The sequence below is a fragment of the Mytilus californianus genome, unplaced genomic scaffold (assembly GCF_021869535.1).
Source record: "Mytilus californianus isolate M0D057914Y unplaced genomic scaffold, xbMytCali1.0.p SCAF_3, whole genome shotgun sequence".
NCBI classification, from domain to species: Eukaryota; Metazoa; Mollusca; class Bivalvia; order Mytilida; family Mytilidae; genus Mytilus; species Mytilus californianus.
This window is the reverse complement of record NW_026262679.1, coordinates 35,458,933-35,477,186: the sequence shown is the minus strand read 5'-3', so window position 1 is coordinate 35,477,186 and position 18,254 is coordinate 35,458,933. Positions and strand designations below refer to the sequence as shown.

Here is an 18,254-nt window from a genome sequence, read left to right as displayed (position 1 = left end):
AACTGCATTTCTTAACTTTGCTTGTGTGTTTTTCACTATTAGGAAATGATTGGACATTTGACAATGCAGATGGTGGACCTGGGGCAATTGGGACTGTACTTAAAGTAAAACAGGATGGATCTGTTGTTGTAAGAATAATTAATACTAAATTAATAATAACACTCGTTTTGGTTTGATTTTGGTTTCCAAATCATTTAGTATTTTATAAATACACCTTGTGTGCACAGAAATCGAAAACGGAATTGTAAACATTACAAAAATTGGCTCCGATTTATTGCTGATTTACTATTACTACCTGAGGGTTTTATTCGGCACATACAATTGCAGCAATATCAATATAATTCAAATGATTATTTCTTAGGGTCATAATCAGTTTATAAATCAATTTAATGTTATGAAGCTAAGGTTGCAATCTAGCAGGCAGATTTGACCTACAAGGATTTTTTAAACTTGTGTATGCCCTTTTGGTTTTTGGATACATTTAAGATTTTTTATGTTTGTCTTCCAAACCGGGTGACATTTGATGATATTTCATAAACACCTGTCTAGTCCTGCTGATTGGAATCGGTATCATATGCATATTTCGCCTGATTCCCCGTGCCGTTTGTCTACACAAGACTCATCAGTGACGCTTGAATAAAAAATGTTGGAAAGCTAAATCTAGTACGAAGTTGAGCATATGTAAGTGAAGTGAAATCAAAATTTAAACGTGTAAAACATTTATACTCAGAATTTAAACAGTTTTCCTATGAACTCGTGGCTAGATAAATACAACACATTGCCGTAGTTATGACCTTTTACAAGTCATGAAGGGTAAAAAATGGACAAATACTCAAACTTAATTTCTTGTTCTAGTCAGATATTTTTTTCTTCTTCAGATATCCACTTAAAACTCCAGATCCTTAAAATTTTGCGATTTGATTTAGTTGAAATGATATGGTTTTACGAGATGAAGTTGACTCATGAAGGCTACAACGGGCGTGCACTAAAATAGTTACTTAAAAAATATAAGACGGACTTAGATGGGCTTTTCCCAAATGAATCATTGTTTATTACTGTGAATTCCAATTATCATCTTAACGATAAAACAATTTATTGTACACTTAGATATGGACACAAGTAAATTGTATATGTAATACAATCAATGACAATCGTGTTGTATCAAATATCCGTGATAATATCGATATTGGCCACGGTCTCAAATGTTTATCATTTCCCTAATCTTTATACGTCATGTCATCGATATCAATAACAGGTCCAAAGGCTTTATCAACCTCCTAATCTGTCGTATGTCAAATCACGTAAAAACATATATTTGAGTTATATAAAAAAGTGTATTTGATTTGTCTTTTCATTATCAGACAACGTACCAACCCTCAACCAATATAATCCCTCGCGCAGAGCTCTTGGGTTTATATTGGTGTCTCGGGTTGATACGGTTGCAATATTGACAAAGCTATGTGACATTATCTATTTATCAATATTTTACAACAACAACAAAAAAAAGAGAAGAAGCGCAGATTATAAAATGGCAGAAAAAATCCAATGTTTTCAGATTACAAATGAGACAATCATTAAACTTGACAAACAATGAATTATAAGTAAATAAACTTAAGGTATAGATCAAAATAACTGAAACTAAATAAATCTTTTTGATATAAAAATAACAAGAAACTCAAAGTGTGATTTATATAAATGCACAGAAAACTGATTTGCTGTGTTTCTTGTACGGCTTATTTGTAAGAGACTTCTGGAAAGCGATATCAAATAAAATGAATATAATTATTTCTTTGAGAAAAAAAAAATTATCGCTGAAAGACATAATATTTCGGCAGAATATTTTTTATAGTTTGTTCTTATGTTGTGTTGGTACACATCTCTCCCTGATTAGGAGATGGTTGAGCGGTTACAATCACGTTTAAAACTGCCACATTCCTTATGTACCTGTCCGAAGTCTGTAATTCAGTTGCTGTTGGTTGCTGTCTGTACTATTTGTTTCCCACTATCGTAGAAAAGGCATAACAAGTTGTCAAGCCATATGGCAGAAAAAGTATGTCAACTTTTTCATTTATTTTACTTTATCTAATCAGGCATTCTTACAAATAAATATTTGAAGTCTGGCTGTTTCTGAAAAGAAGTAGTTCGTATTATTAAAATATGTATAATATATCTATAAAAACATATTTTATGAAATAAAAGAAAAATTATTAAATGTGATAAATAAAGATAACCTTTAACTCAAATAAGCATTTAATCCTCGTTTCTTTATCAATAAATATCATTTATTCAGATAATTACCATTTCATGCTTCAATATGTGAAACTCATTTAACAATTAGACTTATTTCCGAAAAGGCAGAAACTGTAAACAAATTTTAATTTTCTGGTAAAAAACTAAATAGTTTGCTGAATTTACGTTGTTTATCGTTTAGAGGATAACTGGAATTCACAGGAATACTGTAAAATGTTGACGCCCTAATAGTGGGCATCACTTTATCGTGTAAAGATCAATACTGCAAATGTACTTAATGTAAAACAATTTTTTCCTTGCCGAAACTAATGCGTCCGATTGTGTTAGTAAAAAGAACATACATTAAAAGCAACATGAGGATTAACAATTGCAATATTTCCAATTTTGGATGTTTTCAGGTTCGCTGGCACTGTAGGAATACTGGCAAATATAAAATGGGAATGAATGGATTATTCGAAATTCAAATATGGCAAGTATAGTATATGATGTCAACAGGCATGGGGTAATGCAAATTTGTAATTGTAATGCATGGTAATGCAGTACATTTTTCTAAGTAATTGCATGTAATGTGTAATGCAGCAATTTTTGCATTACATGTAATTGTAATATAATGCATTACTTGAGAAAAAAGTTGTGTAATTTCATGCATTACATAGCATAACTTGGCATTACTTTTTTTTCACATACTACATATCTTTCACAGATTGTTGGAGATTTAGATGAAGCAGAATTTAAGATTTCTTGATTAATTAAGAACATAATCATTTGGATATTGATTTTTTTTATTTGAAATTACTGTAAAAGTGTTTTATTGTTGTCAAAACATAAATGAATACATTTTCATGATTAAATAACAGAAATTTGACTATTGTCATTAAACACTAGTTAGTTTGTTTTACAATCAATCTTTTCATCATTATGACACTTGGTCATAAATTAAGCTATTTGTTTATTATTTGATTAGGAAAGAAATTCTTTGTTAGTATTTTTTATTGGAATTAATAAAACAAATGTATATTTATAAAAGTGAAGTTATTAAACATTAGTTAAAATAAATCTTAAACTTCATCTCTGTTATTTCTATTAAGAGTAAACACAGAGATGTATACTTTGAAACCCTTATGATGTTAAAATGCAATAGTTATATTGAATAGACTCTTTACTATATACTTAAATTTAATATGTATACGGTACAGTTATTGTATATGCTAGAATCTTGTGATTTCATGTTGTTTTTCAAAATGTTTGATTTTTTTTCACTTAATAATAACATTTACAAATGTAATGTGTAATTCAATGCATTACTTTGCAAAAGTAATTGTAATATAATGCATTACTTTGATAAATGCATGTAATTGTAATTGTAATTTAATGCATGGTTTTGTCGAAGTAATTGTAGTATAATTCATTACATTGCAATGTAATTCGCCCCATGCCTGGATGTCAATGATGCCCCAATGATATATATTTGAAATCAAATTGCAAGTTTAGAAATAAATGATTGTAAAATACTAAATACCGGAAATCTTATATATTTTATTTATTTCCTCTGTCAATTGATATTATAGGTGTTTCTCTTTTAAATGTTTAGTCAACTTTGAGTTTCAGATTTCCTATCCTTAGGAAAAGAAAATATTTTAAAATTCACTCTTAAATATAACACTATATGTAAATGTAATATTTTCGTTCCAGTAACGATTCGTCTACTAGTGAACACACATATAGCACAGATAAAACCACCAACAAATACCAAAGTGCTGATTTTACTTTTGAGCATGTTGATACTGGTCATCTGAAGAATACAAGTACAGCTCATACCGAGCAGAGAAATGCACAGGAACAAGAACATTATGATGAATATGTTCTGAATGTTAATGATGAAAGTGGTACGGTTTAAAAAAAAAACGTTGATGACAAATGTATTTAATTTGATAAAAACAATTCATTCGATCTACAAATGAAGGACAATTACACATTTTAGTAGTATGAATACTTTAGGCTTGCATATAAACTGATGGTTAAATTCTGAAAATGATAGAAGATTATTGACTGCAATAATTCAGAAGCAGATGGGGATTTATGGGGGCAGATGCCCCTTTCGAGATACATATATGAAAATGCATAGACTTATTACAAGTATCAGTCCAAACGATGGGTAACTAGCACCCTCCCCACCCCCAACCTGTTTCTAATTCCTGGATCTGCACCAGAGAAGACGCTTTCCCTGTCGATGCAAGTGGCTTCGTTCCATTAGAAGATAATAATATTCCCTTATGATTTGTTATTTTCTATCTTGATTTGTATATTTCCGACTTATATTGCTTCTAGTTTACAAAAAGCTACCGTGAGTCTAAAACAAACCGGAAACGATTTGCATATTATTTGTTTTGTCGTTAAACATGTAACATAAATAAAAAAGTAATAACTTTTTTTTCTCACAGTTAATGTTTCTTGGGAACATGAAGATGGAATTGAATGGAAAAGATATGCAAAAAACCTGAATGGAAGAATTGAAAAAGCTTACCAGCGCAATAAAGTGGGAAACCCTATTTTACAGTTTGAAAAAGAAACGTAAGTTTTTTACACTGTTAATCATAACGTTTTGTTAAAGTACTTTATTTTTTAGAAGATGCTAAATTATTTGCGTCTATACAAGTGTGTTGCGCATTCAGCAAACCAATCTGTTTTTCGCAATTTTACAGTTTCTGCCTTTTTGAAAATACGTCAAATTGTTGAATTTCCCATATTGAAACATAAAATGGTAACTATCTAAATAAATGACAAAGAAATGAGGATTAAATACCTACTTGGAGTAAACGGTTATGTTTTGTTGATCACATTCAATCACGGTTTTTTTATTTGATGATTTTGATGTTATTGCAGATATGTTATACATTTTAAAACAATGGTTAAAGAAAACACAAAAACAAAGAAACAAGTTAGAGTACGCAGAAAAGGTAAGTAATTGAGTTGAATAACAAAACTTGACATACTTGATGAATTAAAGAAGAACATTTCGAGTAATTCAGTTGTAAAGAATTACGATTAAAATGTATCCATAATGTTCTGCTGCTTTATTGATTTTTAAAGACTTTCTAACAGCTAAGATTTCGTCATACAGGTCCTCTAGCATTAACTAAAGGTCTTCTACCAACAATTCGTAATATTTCCCTGTATATTCAACAACAATTTTCAACTTTCACAACTCTCTAAATATTTTACCTATATATTTTATATTAGAAATATTTATAAGTTTAAATTCGTATACACCATTTATACTCTGAATTATACACATATCATCTTTCTAAAGGCCAATTTTCCATCTGTGTTTAAAGTCTTGTAGGGACGCATAACATTCCATAAGTCACCTACAACTAAAACAACACTCTGGTTTTCCATAAGTCTTCATTAACTTATCTATCCTAAAATTATATAGCAAGTACATGCACAAGTTAATTTGGGCTCAGAATTGTCCCCTAATATATTTCTAATTCAACAAAAGTTGCATTCATGCAAATTCATTTGCTAGTTTTCTGCCCAAAGCAAAGTTTGCCTAGCAGTATTTGGCACAACATTTTGGAATTTTTGGCAATTAATGCTTTTCAACTTTGTATTTGAGTTGGCCTACCAACTGTTTCAATTGGAACAGCACTGATTAGTCTGATGTAGACGAATCGCGTGTCGTACCAAATCATAAACCTAGTATCTTTGATGAGATTTAGAAAGCGTTAACACCAAAAGCATTATGTTTTGTAAGAGTATGGCTACTTTTAAGTATTTTCTAAATTTGATTGGTTGAATTGGTGGGGTGACACGTAAAGGAATGACTTTACCTCTAGATACATGACATGTTTTTGCGGTCTTAGATCTGATCTGTAATTTTACTCATTGTGAAATTTTGACTAGGTGTTGATTCGCATGTTTATGCCATTTCGTCAGCTTTCGTTTGTTACCTTGATTTGTATTTTCTAAATTAATTCATGAGACTTGAACATCGGTAAACTTATGTCGCCTTAAGTTGTCCCCGGCTTTTGATGGGTTCTTGTTGCTCAATCTTTTGTTATCTGTGTAGTGATTTTGAATTTTTCTATTTTCTTCCTTTCTTTCGAACATTGAGCTTTGTCATTCACTGATGTTGGTATTGTCCTTTGTTGTCTTCTCCCCTTCTTATACACATAGACTGTACAGACGTCTAGGTATTAAATATGTTGAGGCATGTTTAGCATAATGACTGTAAAAATCGGTTAAGTGATAATTACTTGAATATCTTTCTCATTACAAAAAATTATATTTGACACACCTTTGTTATAAGAATGTCGTTAACATATAATTCGTTGTTTAACAAATTTATTGTTTTTTTTTTTGTAGATTAAATTCATCGATCTTTACAATGTCATCAAAATCAACTAGACAACCATTGTATTCCATTGTCGTCTTTGTAGATTACGAACAATCAAATAATTTTGATTTACAGAAATGTTCTCAGACACACAATATGATGATATTTAATTTGTAACTATGTTATGATTTTAAATTGATACTTGAATTGGGTAAAATTATCTTAGATTAACGACATGATTAGGTTAAATGCGAAACATTAAACTAAACTAATTTTTTTTACCAATATTCTAAATTCTGCCAAGATCTCGTAATTTTTGTTATCCTTTTTGTAGTAATATAGCGGTGAAGTATTTATTTTCCCGGCTTTCAATTTATTTTATTTAAGCGTACCTGGTGAAGGCTTATTTAGAAAAGCGCTTCAAATTCATAAAGTTTTATTATAATTTTACAGCTGAATGTTGCTTACAAATGAATAGACTAACGACTGTGTCGTCCAGTAACTTAAACAAATATAATAAAGCAAATCTTATTTTTATCTTACCCACGACGATATAGTTAAGAGCAATTTTGTTCATGGTTGGGATAACATCTTTTATAGCAGCCAAAACCTTGTCTTAATCATCTGGTATCAATTCATTTTCATTTATGGTATTTACTCGTATTATTATGCGAATGAACGTTACCGCCTCGTCAGATAATTCTTCAAAAGAAAAACGCATTAAGAGGTTTTTCTGTGATAATATCCTTCTGTATTTAGTAAGAAAATATGAAAATACGCAACGATGTGGTGTCAGAGGTTTGAAACAAATATGCAGCCATGTATTTTCACACTAGACGTAGTCTTCTTATCTTGCATCATTATATGATTGATTTTTATATCAAGATGCACTAGTGTACATGTCTTTTGAAATCGAAAATTTCATTGAAAGCAGACTTTAATATAACGAAGAATATTAATAATTGTGATTTAATAGTAGTGATTTAATAATTGTGATTAAATAGTTTTGATCTCGATGCAAAAGGGTTGTTTATTGAATAAACCTTTTGCAATTGATGATTAATTTTTACTGTAAATTCACTTTTACCGTCCTGCGTTTCCATTCAGATATTTTTTAATTATAATTTGCAGAATGTATCATTCAACAAAACTAATATCAATTTGTATTTTTTTTTATCAAACTATTAAATTTGGATTGACCTTCCAACTGTTTTGACCTTAGTACCTCTGAAGAGTCTTTTCTAGACGAAACGCGTGTTTTGCGTATTAAATTATAAGTATGGTATGATGAGCTGTTAAGTGAAAAATGCAGCAAGTCAGCAATATTAGTAAGAAAAGTGCAAGGTGAAAAAAATACTGATCAAAAGGGCTTTGATTGACTTTCAATTTGATCAGATGGAAAATTGATAATTAGTCAGACTTGATGAGATTCAAAATATAAATTCAAACATACATTGTTCATTGTTCTGAAAATATCATTTTGCTTACTAACACCTTCGCTATTTTATGAATTTAAAGAATTGTATGAAATAAGAAGTAACACTGACCGTGGCAAGGTGTGTTTGAATCCGATCTTTATTTGCTAGCATTGCTTGCCATTCAAGTACATCGAGGTCTTGTTTTTTTAATGTATCATTTTAGAATTTTCAGGAGTATGATGGTAGTACCAGACTTCCCTCAGATGTATCTATTGTTTTTTTGTATCGTGTATTTATAATGCTAAATGAGTGTGGGTGGCACTGAACAAAATGTCAAATAATAAAAATACCGAACTCCAAGGAAAATTTAAAACGGAAAGTCCCTTAGCAAATGGGAAAATCAAAAGCTGAAACACATCAAACGAATGGAAAACCACTGTTATATTCCTAACTTGGTACAGGCATTTGCTTATGTAGAAAATACACACATTATAGTCAACAAAAAACTAATCATAAATGTGAAATACCAAAGTGGAGTTGTTCCTTTGTGTTTGAAATTCTATTTCATAGTTTTACTTATTCCTCTGAAATGAAATATATTATAATCGGTTTTAAAAAGTTAGAATATTAAGCGATAGACACAAGGCACCTTGAAGTTCTGTTTATATTGAAGTGTTCATGGATGAATTTGAAAGGACGGCTATGAAACAAAAATCAATGACAGTCAGGAATGTAAATATTAGTCAGAAATTTAAAAAATTTTGAGAAATAGTAATATCAAATATATATCCATGGACCAATGTCTGTAGCTCAAATGTCAAACTATCAAGACAAGTAGAAATGATGTTGCACCGAGTCCACCACACCATCTAACTGAAATTCAACACGGTTCGTTGATACTAATTGGTCACAATGATCCAAGTAAAATTTTTCCAATGGCTTCAATAAAATCATCATAGATAACAGACTTAAAATTTTGTACGCCAGACGTGCATTTCGTCTACAAAAGACTCATCAATGACGCTCAAATTAAAAAAGTTAAAAAGGCAAATTAAAGTACGAAGTTGAAGAGCATTGAGAACTCAAAAAAGTTGTTCGTCACATTTTAAGATAAAGGTTCAAGAAGTATAAGATAAAGTCTATATGCCAACAAACAGAAATTATTTTTAAAGACATGACTACTAGAAATCCTTGTTAATATACATTTGACACTATTGTGACCACATGGGAATACGATTGAAACGCCAAAGTAGATCACGTGAGCACTTATAGGGATACAGTAAATCATATTGTTAAAGGATGGGGCGAGCTTTACAATACCACCTTTACATTCATTCAGACTATGTGTGTCAATGTACGACAAAGTCCAAATTTACGTCTGCAACTTAATAACGCAAAAGATACAAGAAGACAATATTATTTTCTTTTTTCTTGTAACAACAATGTGTGCGCTTTTTTTAAAATTTTGAAAATATCCGCAGAAAATTCCAATGAAAATTGTATGTTTTTTTTGTTTAAAAAATGGACAATAAATGGAAATTTGGGGAAATATTTTTGAGTGAGGTAATCAAAATGTTTCTTGAGTTAAAATGTTGAGTTGAAACAAAAACGTATTTTAAAATTTGACTGATTTGTACTATTTGTATTTTCTCAAATATACATATAGAAAATTTATAAATGATAATGTTTGTTCTAGGTAAAAGAACATATGCGTGCTGTTATAATTAGATTTCATGAGATTTTTTATGTTACATGTATCTTGTCATTTCAATATACATGCTGTCGTGCTGAACACTACATCTACCAATATTTCAGGAGTAGATGGTTTATGAAAATATGAACAAAGACAAATTTCGTTTCTTAGAACATTTCTTTAATGTTTTTGAAGAGGTACGCTACTGAGTATACGTTTGGGTGGATTAGTTCATATAAAGCTTGTGAACATCAACATAAAAGGATCTATACAAAATAACAGCAACAAACCCCCCTCCCCCCAAAAAAAGGCCGGTTGTATCCAAGAGAGTTTCATTCCGATTGTTATAACAGTTATATAATTTATAGAATTAAATTTATTTTCAAAACCTACCAAAAAAGTAGCAGGGGCAATCTTGCCAATATGACTTGTATCCTTATTTAGATGAACTGTTGACTCACAGATATGTTTCGCCACCGTGAATTTTTGATAGATAATTCAAATATTTGATTTTGAATGTAAACTAAGCAACATTTTAACAACCAAAAGACCCTGATTGACAGGGAATGCATACTAATTTTTCGTGGAAATGAGATTTGCAAGTGATTATACAACTGCATCCCAAACTAGGAGTTGCACGCAATGTCGTGCAAGATTTACTCCACTCTTTTTTAGACATTGACGAAAAATTCCATGTTCAGTGGGTATACAAAATTTAAAGTATCGTAAAACCCGAAGTGACTGCTGGGTAGAGAAGAGTATTGCTTCCATGAAACAACTCTCACAATAAAGTTCCAATTCTAGGCCAAATATTAAAAAAATCCTCAATACAGATGCTTAGAAATAAGTGTCATATTCTTCCGTGCCTATTATGAAAATGCAAAGAATCACAAAACAGGAAATGAGAGCACAGTAAACTTGAAAATCTACAAGATTTAGCTCATCATAACAAATTTCAAAACAAAGTAATTCTTCATACCTAAATTCAAAAGCTGAGTAATATAATGAAAGAGTCATGGACCTAAGATGGGCGGATGGACGGTTAAGGTGATGCAGTATACCACCCACTCACTGAATGTGGTATACTATTAATGACTTTCCGTGGGTGTATCTCCTTATCTAACCTATTTGATTGCAAAGTTTAAGTTTTAACGACACTTGTTGGTAATTATTAAGCTTGCAGAGGTCTATCAGGAAACTGTAACGAATTTCTGTCCAATCAGACATTTAGTATTGGGCTGTGTGTAGTCCGATGGCGAACTCGACATACATTTAATATCTGATTCATGCAGTATTCATTCATGCATATTACTTGTTTCAAACTGCCTGTTTGATAAGCACTAAAACTGAAACAAATTACTAGTGATGTGAAAGTCGACTGAAGCAAAAGTCATGGGAGAAAGACATTTTTTGACAATAGATTAGAAAGCCAAAGTAATGTCAGAATTAAGAACTTGACCATGCTATAAATCAAACAAGAACGAAATGACAGGTTAAAATCATAAGTCAGACTGTACAACAGAAATAAAAATGATAATATAATTAAAATCTTTCATCATTTGTTAGGCTAGAAGCCGGACTCTCGGATGACAATAGGCAACAGCTTATTGTTACCGGTCAGACTATATGTTATTGTATACCAAAAAGAAACTAGCATCATGTAATGTTAAAAAGTTGTATAAATTTCTCAAATAAATCATTTTTCTTCTAGCATTAAATAACAGGTAATGGTAGGTTATCGATGTTCAAATCTCATTTATTCATTTAGAAGATACAAATAATGGTGAACATAAAAACTGAGGAAATCGCATGCACTCTAAAAGGATCGAGATCGGATGCATCTACATGGTAAGCGTCTCTTGTTATGTATGCACGACCCTCCATGCGAATACACACTTAATCAAAATGTTATAATAGGAAGAATGACAAAGTACTTACAGATCACACAACTTTGCTTTTATCTAAAGATCTAAAACCGCAAAACCTTGTCTATAGTGATTTGGGCTCAATATATATACATCGTATCGGTCAACCAATTCGTGATGGAGACCGTAAAACTTTAGTTGTGTCGATTTCAGTCGTTCTGCCTCATAGCTCTAATGTTGCAGTTTTTGAGCACAACCCTGTTAACGAATTCAATATTCTGTGAACATTCTCGAGAGTAACGTGATAATTTATATTTGTTAACGCCATCCGATTGGACAGAGGGTATATTACTGCAGAGAAATGGAAAGTTGACAATCAAAAGTTGAAATCATAACTCGTGTTATAGATTTTATATTGAAGTCGTCCATCATTGTCAATATCAAGGAGTAGAACACCAAGGTATCAACCTCCTGAGTTCGGTAATATCCTAAATTCTAACACTCACCAAAATGTGGATTATCAGTTTACAGGATGATGATGATGATGATGATGATGGCTGTTTAACGTCCAGCGGCAAATTAATATGCATATTCAGGACAAGAACATGTTAATGCAATATGAATATTAACCCTGCCTTGTACTAGACCGACACGCTGAGCCGGATTTTTTAACGTGCTAGTCCACAAGGTAACAGCCCGCAGGAAGACATGTAACCTTACCCGGACACATTATTCCGACTCCGAGCCGACCAGTATTTGCTCTCATTCCTTAATGCTGTGTGCTTAGCAGAGCAGAAAATACAGATTTTAAAGTCTTTGGTTTAACCCGGCTGGAGTTCGAAACACGACTTCCCGCACTCGAGGCGAACACACTACCACGAAACCACCGAGGCGGTCTCAGTTGACACCATTTATATATCTGAAAGTGAAATTAAAGGTTTTGAGAAGGTTTTGTATGAGTTCTTCATCAGATCAGTACAAACCAAGTCGGTCGGTAGGGATGAATAATTCAGCCTTTTTCACAGCTTGCCTTTTTTGTTCAAAAATAAGAAATTTCGATATTGTATTGTTGGTATGCTTTGAAATAACCATTTAGAATTAAAGTACACAAAAATTATTTCATAGGTTTGTATTCATGAACTGCACCATTCGTAAATAGAGTCACGCAGCCAACTGCGCTTCTGGACTTATTAGAGAAGGCGTGTTAGGGCATCTGATTATGAGAACAATACAGTTATCTGGAGTTGTATTTTTCTGCTTATAGGAGATTTAGTGTATGATGACTCATTTATAAGTCTCCAAATAATGAATTGAAAAACAGCTCATGTGATTAAAACGTAACAATCTTAAGTTTATGGTTTTCATCTAAATTAGACAAAATAACCTCATAATCACCTTAACAAAACTTCTCAACTGTGAATTCTCTGCTCGTCTTCCAAAAGAAATATCTTTTGTCGCATTTAATACAGGACAATTTATTATATCTTAAATGACATGGATGATGCTAGTTCATTTTAACGATCACTCAATGTGACTGTTGTACTTTTATGATAGGGTGAATGTTTATGTATTTTTGGCATACCACGTATATCAGCTCGAAATGTTTTCTCTCTAAAATATTTCATAGATTCTATAAAGGACATTGACTGGATTAAAGGGACATTTTTCCGGTTTCAGTCTTGCTATAATAAAACGATTAAACTATTTATTGTACCTGGAAATATTTATGATTAGGTACCGATTTAGTTTGCTATGTTATTCTAGTCTTACAATACACTAAGTACACTGGTGGAGAACTTTTCTTAATTAAAATTAGATTACAAGAACTTTGACAACCAACATATAGGAAAATTTTGCACGTATGAAAAGTTCTTCCAATTGAAATTATGGATTTAATAACAAGATGTTTGAAAGGTCAAAGACTATTTGACTTGCTGTTCATCGAAGAACATTGTTTCAGTATAGTTTTTCTTATTGAATCTAAAAAGTCTTAAGAACGAATTAGAATTATTACAAAGGAATTGCAGTGTAAACGTAACATATTGAATTCAAAGTACCTCAAAAGCATACCAAGTACAGAAGTTTCAGCCATGATACCGTAATATGAGAATGTAGAATCAAGAAAATATTATGGATGCGGATCTGGAAAGAGAGGTAAATCAATCTGTAAATAATTTAAATGTCAAAACTTAATATTTAAGTGTAAAGAAATATAAACGAGGAGGTTTAATATGAGGCAGTATTTTCGTATTCTCATATCCTTCTAACTATAGAATTATGTTAACTTGATTAAAGAATAACTGTCAATCTGTAGGTAACATAAATACCATAGAAAGAGAAGAAATTGTTTAAACATAAAGACAAGAAAAAAAAAGACAATTAGTTTTCTGGGTATACTTGCTCCTCATTTCTATTTATTTTAGTTGTACAAGTTTTCCTTAACATCAATACTAAGATCTGACTTTTCTTAATTTTGGATTGCTAAAATATTTCTTTTTTCCGCATTTACAAGGATAATAAAATAAGATTTTTATAAAAGTAAACGTTTTTAAAGTGGCATCTTAAAACTCTAGGAGAATCTATATAAATCTATTTGACCTGGTATTGAAAATTACCTGTATGTTTGCGGAAGTAAACTGGAAAAACCTTTAATTTTATAACCAAAATAACGCAAATAATTTGTTTCACGACTAATGTGTACACGAACAGGAAATATTTCTCTTTTGCATGGTATGTTTGATTATGAACAGGAGATAAGGATAAATCGTATGTCAATTTCTCAATCACTCTTTCTGACGTAGGATGATAACAATATTTGAACGGTACCAATATTCAAGTACCTGATGCGCATTTCGGCAATTAAAGTCTCTACAGTGGTGCTAGAGGCCTAAATATTTGAAAATTCTAAATCTAATACACTTTGAAGATATGATATAACCGGAAAAGATCAAAAGTAACACCAAACCAAGACCAGGAATCAGAGCTATGCATGAGGGAGATACACTCCTTTATTTTAAATGGTTACCTAGGGTTTATGGCAGATCTTAAGTTTTAAGTTTTTAAGTATAAGCGTTATACACAGAATACTTGCTATAACAACAATGTTTATGGTTGATTGTACATATTGACTCTAAATAAAAGATATAAGACAACTTTGAGATGAAGAACAGCAAATAAAAGCCCTGTTGCTTTGGTTTCGGTTAATTTCCTGTGCATGTAGTGATTTTGTCGAATGAGTTAATATACCATATACTCTCATTTCCAGTAAATTAACGTTTGGGTCATCGAAAGCTTTTTCTCGTATAGTTTTATTTTGACCTATTATGCTGTTCAATATTTATACTTTCTGTATGATTTTAGAATTATTGAATTAATAGAAAGACGACATATCAACACTACCATGTTTAAAATTGGATCAGTCGTGATTGCTCTTTGTGTTGTTATAGTTATATTTGTTGCATGCTACTTACATTTGCAGTGTCCTGTTTTTGTATTTTGTACTTTAAATTGATTGTTGGATTTGAATACTACATGCCTTTGAAATTGGTACTCTACTTTTGTCTTGTTGGCAAAACTCTACATCTAGCGTAAAAACATTCTGTTATTATGTCAACTTGGCAATGACAGGACAAACATTGAGATTGATATGTCCTTTCAAACTGCACTTATGTTGTTATGTCGTTCTTGCTATTGTCATAATTATCAATTAACTATTAACAAAAGTTTGATTTGATCGAAATATTAAGGATTTTCTACCCTAGGAATTGATTACCTTAGCTGTATTTGACAACAGCTTTCGGAATATTTGGCCCTCAGTGACTTGAACTTCGAACTTCATTTGGCCTTTTAACTTTGTTGATTAGAGCGTCACTGATGAATCATTTTAAAGACGAAACGCGCGTCTGACGTACACTATTACAAGTCTGGTATCTTTTATGAGTTTTAATACACAATATGATTTTTGCTGTCTTAATAAAGTTAAAATTTGCCGAATTTGCTAAAAAATGGCTCATTTTACCCTATTCTCTGATCTGTAACATTGTTTGTTCACTCATAACACATCTACCAAAAACAGTTTTTATAATATTCTAAGAAAGCTTTTTGTTTTAGCTATGTGCAATCTTTCTATATCTACATTTTTCCTTAAAATTTGCACAGATGGACGATTTAAAACAAGGATCTACGACAGAGTGACGATTTGAAGGATCACATTGAAAACTTTCTGTTTCTAAGTAGTGACATACCCTATACCTCATCATATTGCGTTTCATATCCAAATTAATACATTTCCATATTCCTTAATTGTATTACTGTAAGATAAACCTAACCTATAAAATCATTTCCTCGAATGTGTTATTTTTAGTTGTTTAAATGTTTCATTGTATTTGGAAATTTCCATTGTGGCTTTATGATGCGTTGGAGATAATTGCTGCCTTCTTTGACTTCTGTAAATTTCCGTAAGAGGTAAGGATAATTTCTTCTTTATTTGTATCATTCGCAGAGTCAAATTATAAAAGGTTAACGAATCATATTGGAATTTGAATATCTAAGAGTCTAAACCATGTTCTCCAAATTTCCCCTCAATTTTGCATATTTCCATAAATTCAGAATGAGATTCAGCACTATAGGTCGCTGATGAAGGTATTTTGATGCAAAAAGACTTATCTTATATGTTTTTTTTTTGAAAGTTTTATCGAAGGAAGTCACCAACCAAAATAAATTAATTTTCCAAAAGGTATAATATAGCTGATGTCGTAATACATTTTTTCGATACATGGTAAAAGTTTGCCATTAAAATAGCAGTTTTGAGCTATCGTCAGGCGTTTATTTTTTCCATCTGCTTAGAAAAAAAAAACAATGCCCTTGTAAGGACCTCTGATTACACACATTGAACTGTGAATCTGTTAATTGTTGTGAAGGTTGAAACAAATTTTGAAAATTGAACTTGTGTAAAATAAATTCAGGGGGAATTGTTCCTACCTAATTCCTTTGGAAACGACGAAAAACGGCCGATGTTTTAGCACCACCACATGACGATGTTAGCTATACATATAATATATTATATCAAATCAATACAAGCACCGGACACAACGTTGAATCTACTACGTTCATCAATTAAATGGCACAACTAAATTCAGATAAAAATGTTCCACATTGACAGCAGATTGCCCAAGAAGGGTTTGTCTTATGCTAATATTCACAATTAAGTGTCAACACGACAAGAAAATCAAATACAGTATTAAATTATAACTTTAAACGTAGACAGATACGAATTATTTTTTTTAATAGAAGAAAACAGTAAAATAATTTTAAATATTGATTACACATGGCACAATATTTAGCATTTCAAATATTAAATATGTTCTTTCAAAGCTTTATTTAGTATTTATTCAGGATAACATTTTAATTTTAAATGCAGTTACCATTATGATATATTCAAGAGCTTGCGTTTTCAACTATGGTTTCAATGGTCGATAGCTGTTACAAAGAGGTTACTAGGGCTCTTACTCGTAAAGTTGAATCCGAAAGTATCCGTGGTGATCAATCTTATCATTTGAATCAATGAACATCAATGAGACAGTTACCAAACGACCAAAAAAAAAATCAACGTGTAGATTGTTTTCATGAACTGCTTCTTCAAAAGTTAAACAACTACAAATGTGCTTATACTTCGGTATGTTGGTTTACATCATATTTGGCTGACAGATACCAGATTGTATCTATTTCAAATACATTTTCAGACGTACAAAAACAAAAAACGGGTGTGCCTCAAGGATCCGTTTAAGACCTGTGTTGTTTTTAATTTTTATAAATGATCTTCCTTTGTCTAATCCTAATCATAACACCGATTTATTTGCTGATGATAGCACCATATCAGTCATTGGACAAAACAAAAGTGCATCAGTCAAAAACGTAATACGGTTTTACAAGATATTTTTCGCAGGTGTGATGACAATAAAATGGCTGTAAATGTATCTAAAACGAAAGCTATATGTATTGGCTCTAAACAGAAGCTTTCTGTTACATCAGATGAAAACATTAATCTTGCAATAAATGGACAACAAATTAAAGAAAGTACATGTGAAAAGGTTCTAGTTATTTTTGTTGATGCATCTCTCTCTGGGTCTACTCATATTGATCATATAATTAAAAAAGTCAACTCTTCTTTAGCTTTATTAAAAAGGATAAAGAAATACTTAAATCACAAAGCTAGACAACTGTTTTATAACGCTTACGTTTTACCTCATTTAGATTATTGTTGTTCAATATGGGGAAACTGCAACAACTTTGTATTAGATTGTTTAAACTGCAAAAGAGGGCAGCAAGAATAATTTTAGACGAACATGATTACACCAAACCTTCTAGCGAATTATTTCACGAATGTAACATTGTGCCGATTACACAAAGAATACATTATCATAAATCATTATTAATGTATAAGGCAAAAAATGGTTTAACTCCAGAATATTTGTCAAGTCATATTTTATCAGCTTATGCAAACCAAAAATACAATCTGAGGTTTTCGTCTTCAGATAATTTTATAATTCCAAAACCAAATACAGAGTTGTATAAGTCTAGTTTCTTGTACAGTGGACCAAAAGTTTGGAATGCTCTTCGTATTAAAATTAAAAAATCAAACACAGTATTAGAATTTAAGCTTAACTGCAAATCTATGTACTTTTAACATT

General features: G+C 31.2%; 2 protein-coding genes across 5 annotated transcripts in view; both read left to right on the top strand.

Moving 5' to 3' along the window:
• The window catches only part of LOC127734449 (uncharacterized), a 35,432-nt gene extending 27,633 nt beyond the window's left edge, over positions 1-7,799 (top strand). For all 3 annotated transcript variants that reach the window (XM_052244318.1, XM_052244316.1, XM_052244317.1), the window contains 6 exons: positions 43-128; positions 2,649-2,719; positions 3,943-4,136; positions 4,692-4,821; positions 5,134-5,207; positions 6,619-7,799. In XM_052244318.1, the coding sequence (XP_052100278.1) occupies positions 43-128; positions 2,649-2,719; positions 3,943-4,136; positions 4,692-4,821; positions 5,134-5,207; positions 6,619-6,623 (560 nt within the window). In that variant the 3' untranslated portion in view covers positions 6,624-7,799. The remainder of the gene's footprint in view (positions 1-42; positions 129-2,648; positions 2,720-3,942; positions 4,137-4,691; positions 4,822-5,133; positions 5,208-6,618) is intronic.
• Positions 7,800-13,335: 5,536 nt separating this feature from the next.
• Positions 13,336-18,254, top strand: part of LOC127734447 (uncharacterized) — a 37,220-nt gene continuing 32,301 nt past the window's right edge. The window contains exon 1 of one of the 2 annotated variants that reach the window (XM_052244311.1): positions 13,336-13,719. In XM_052244311.1, coding sequence (XP_052100271.1) covers positions 13,696-13,719 — 24 coding nt within the window. In that variant the 5' untranslated portion in view covers positions 13,336-13,695. Of the gene's footprint in view, positions 13,720-14,192; positions 14,296-18,254 lie in introns of those variants that run through there. The other variant, XM_052244312.1, reaches the window with a different exon arrangement.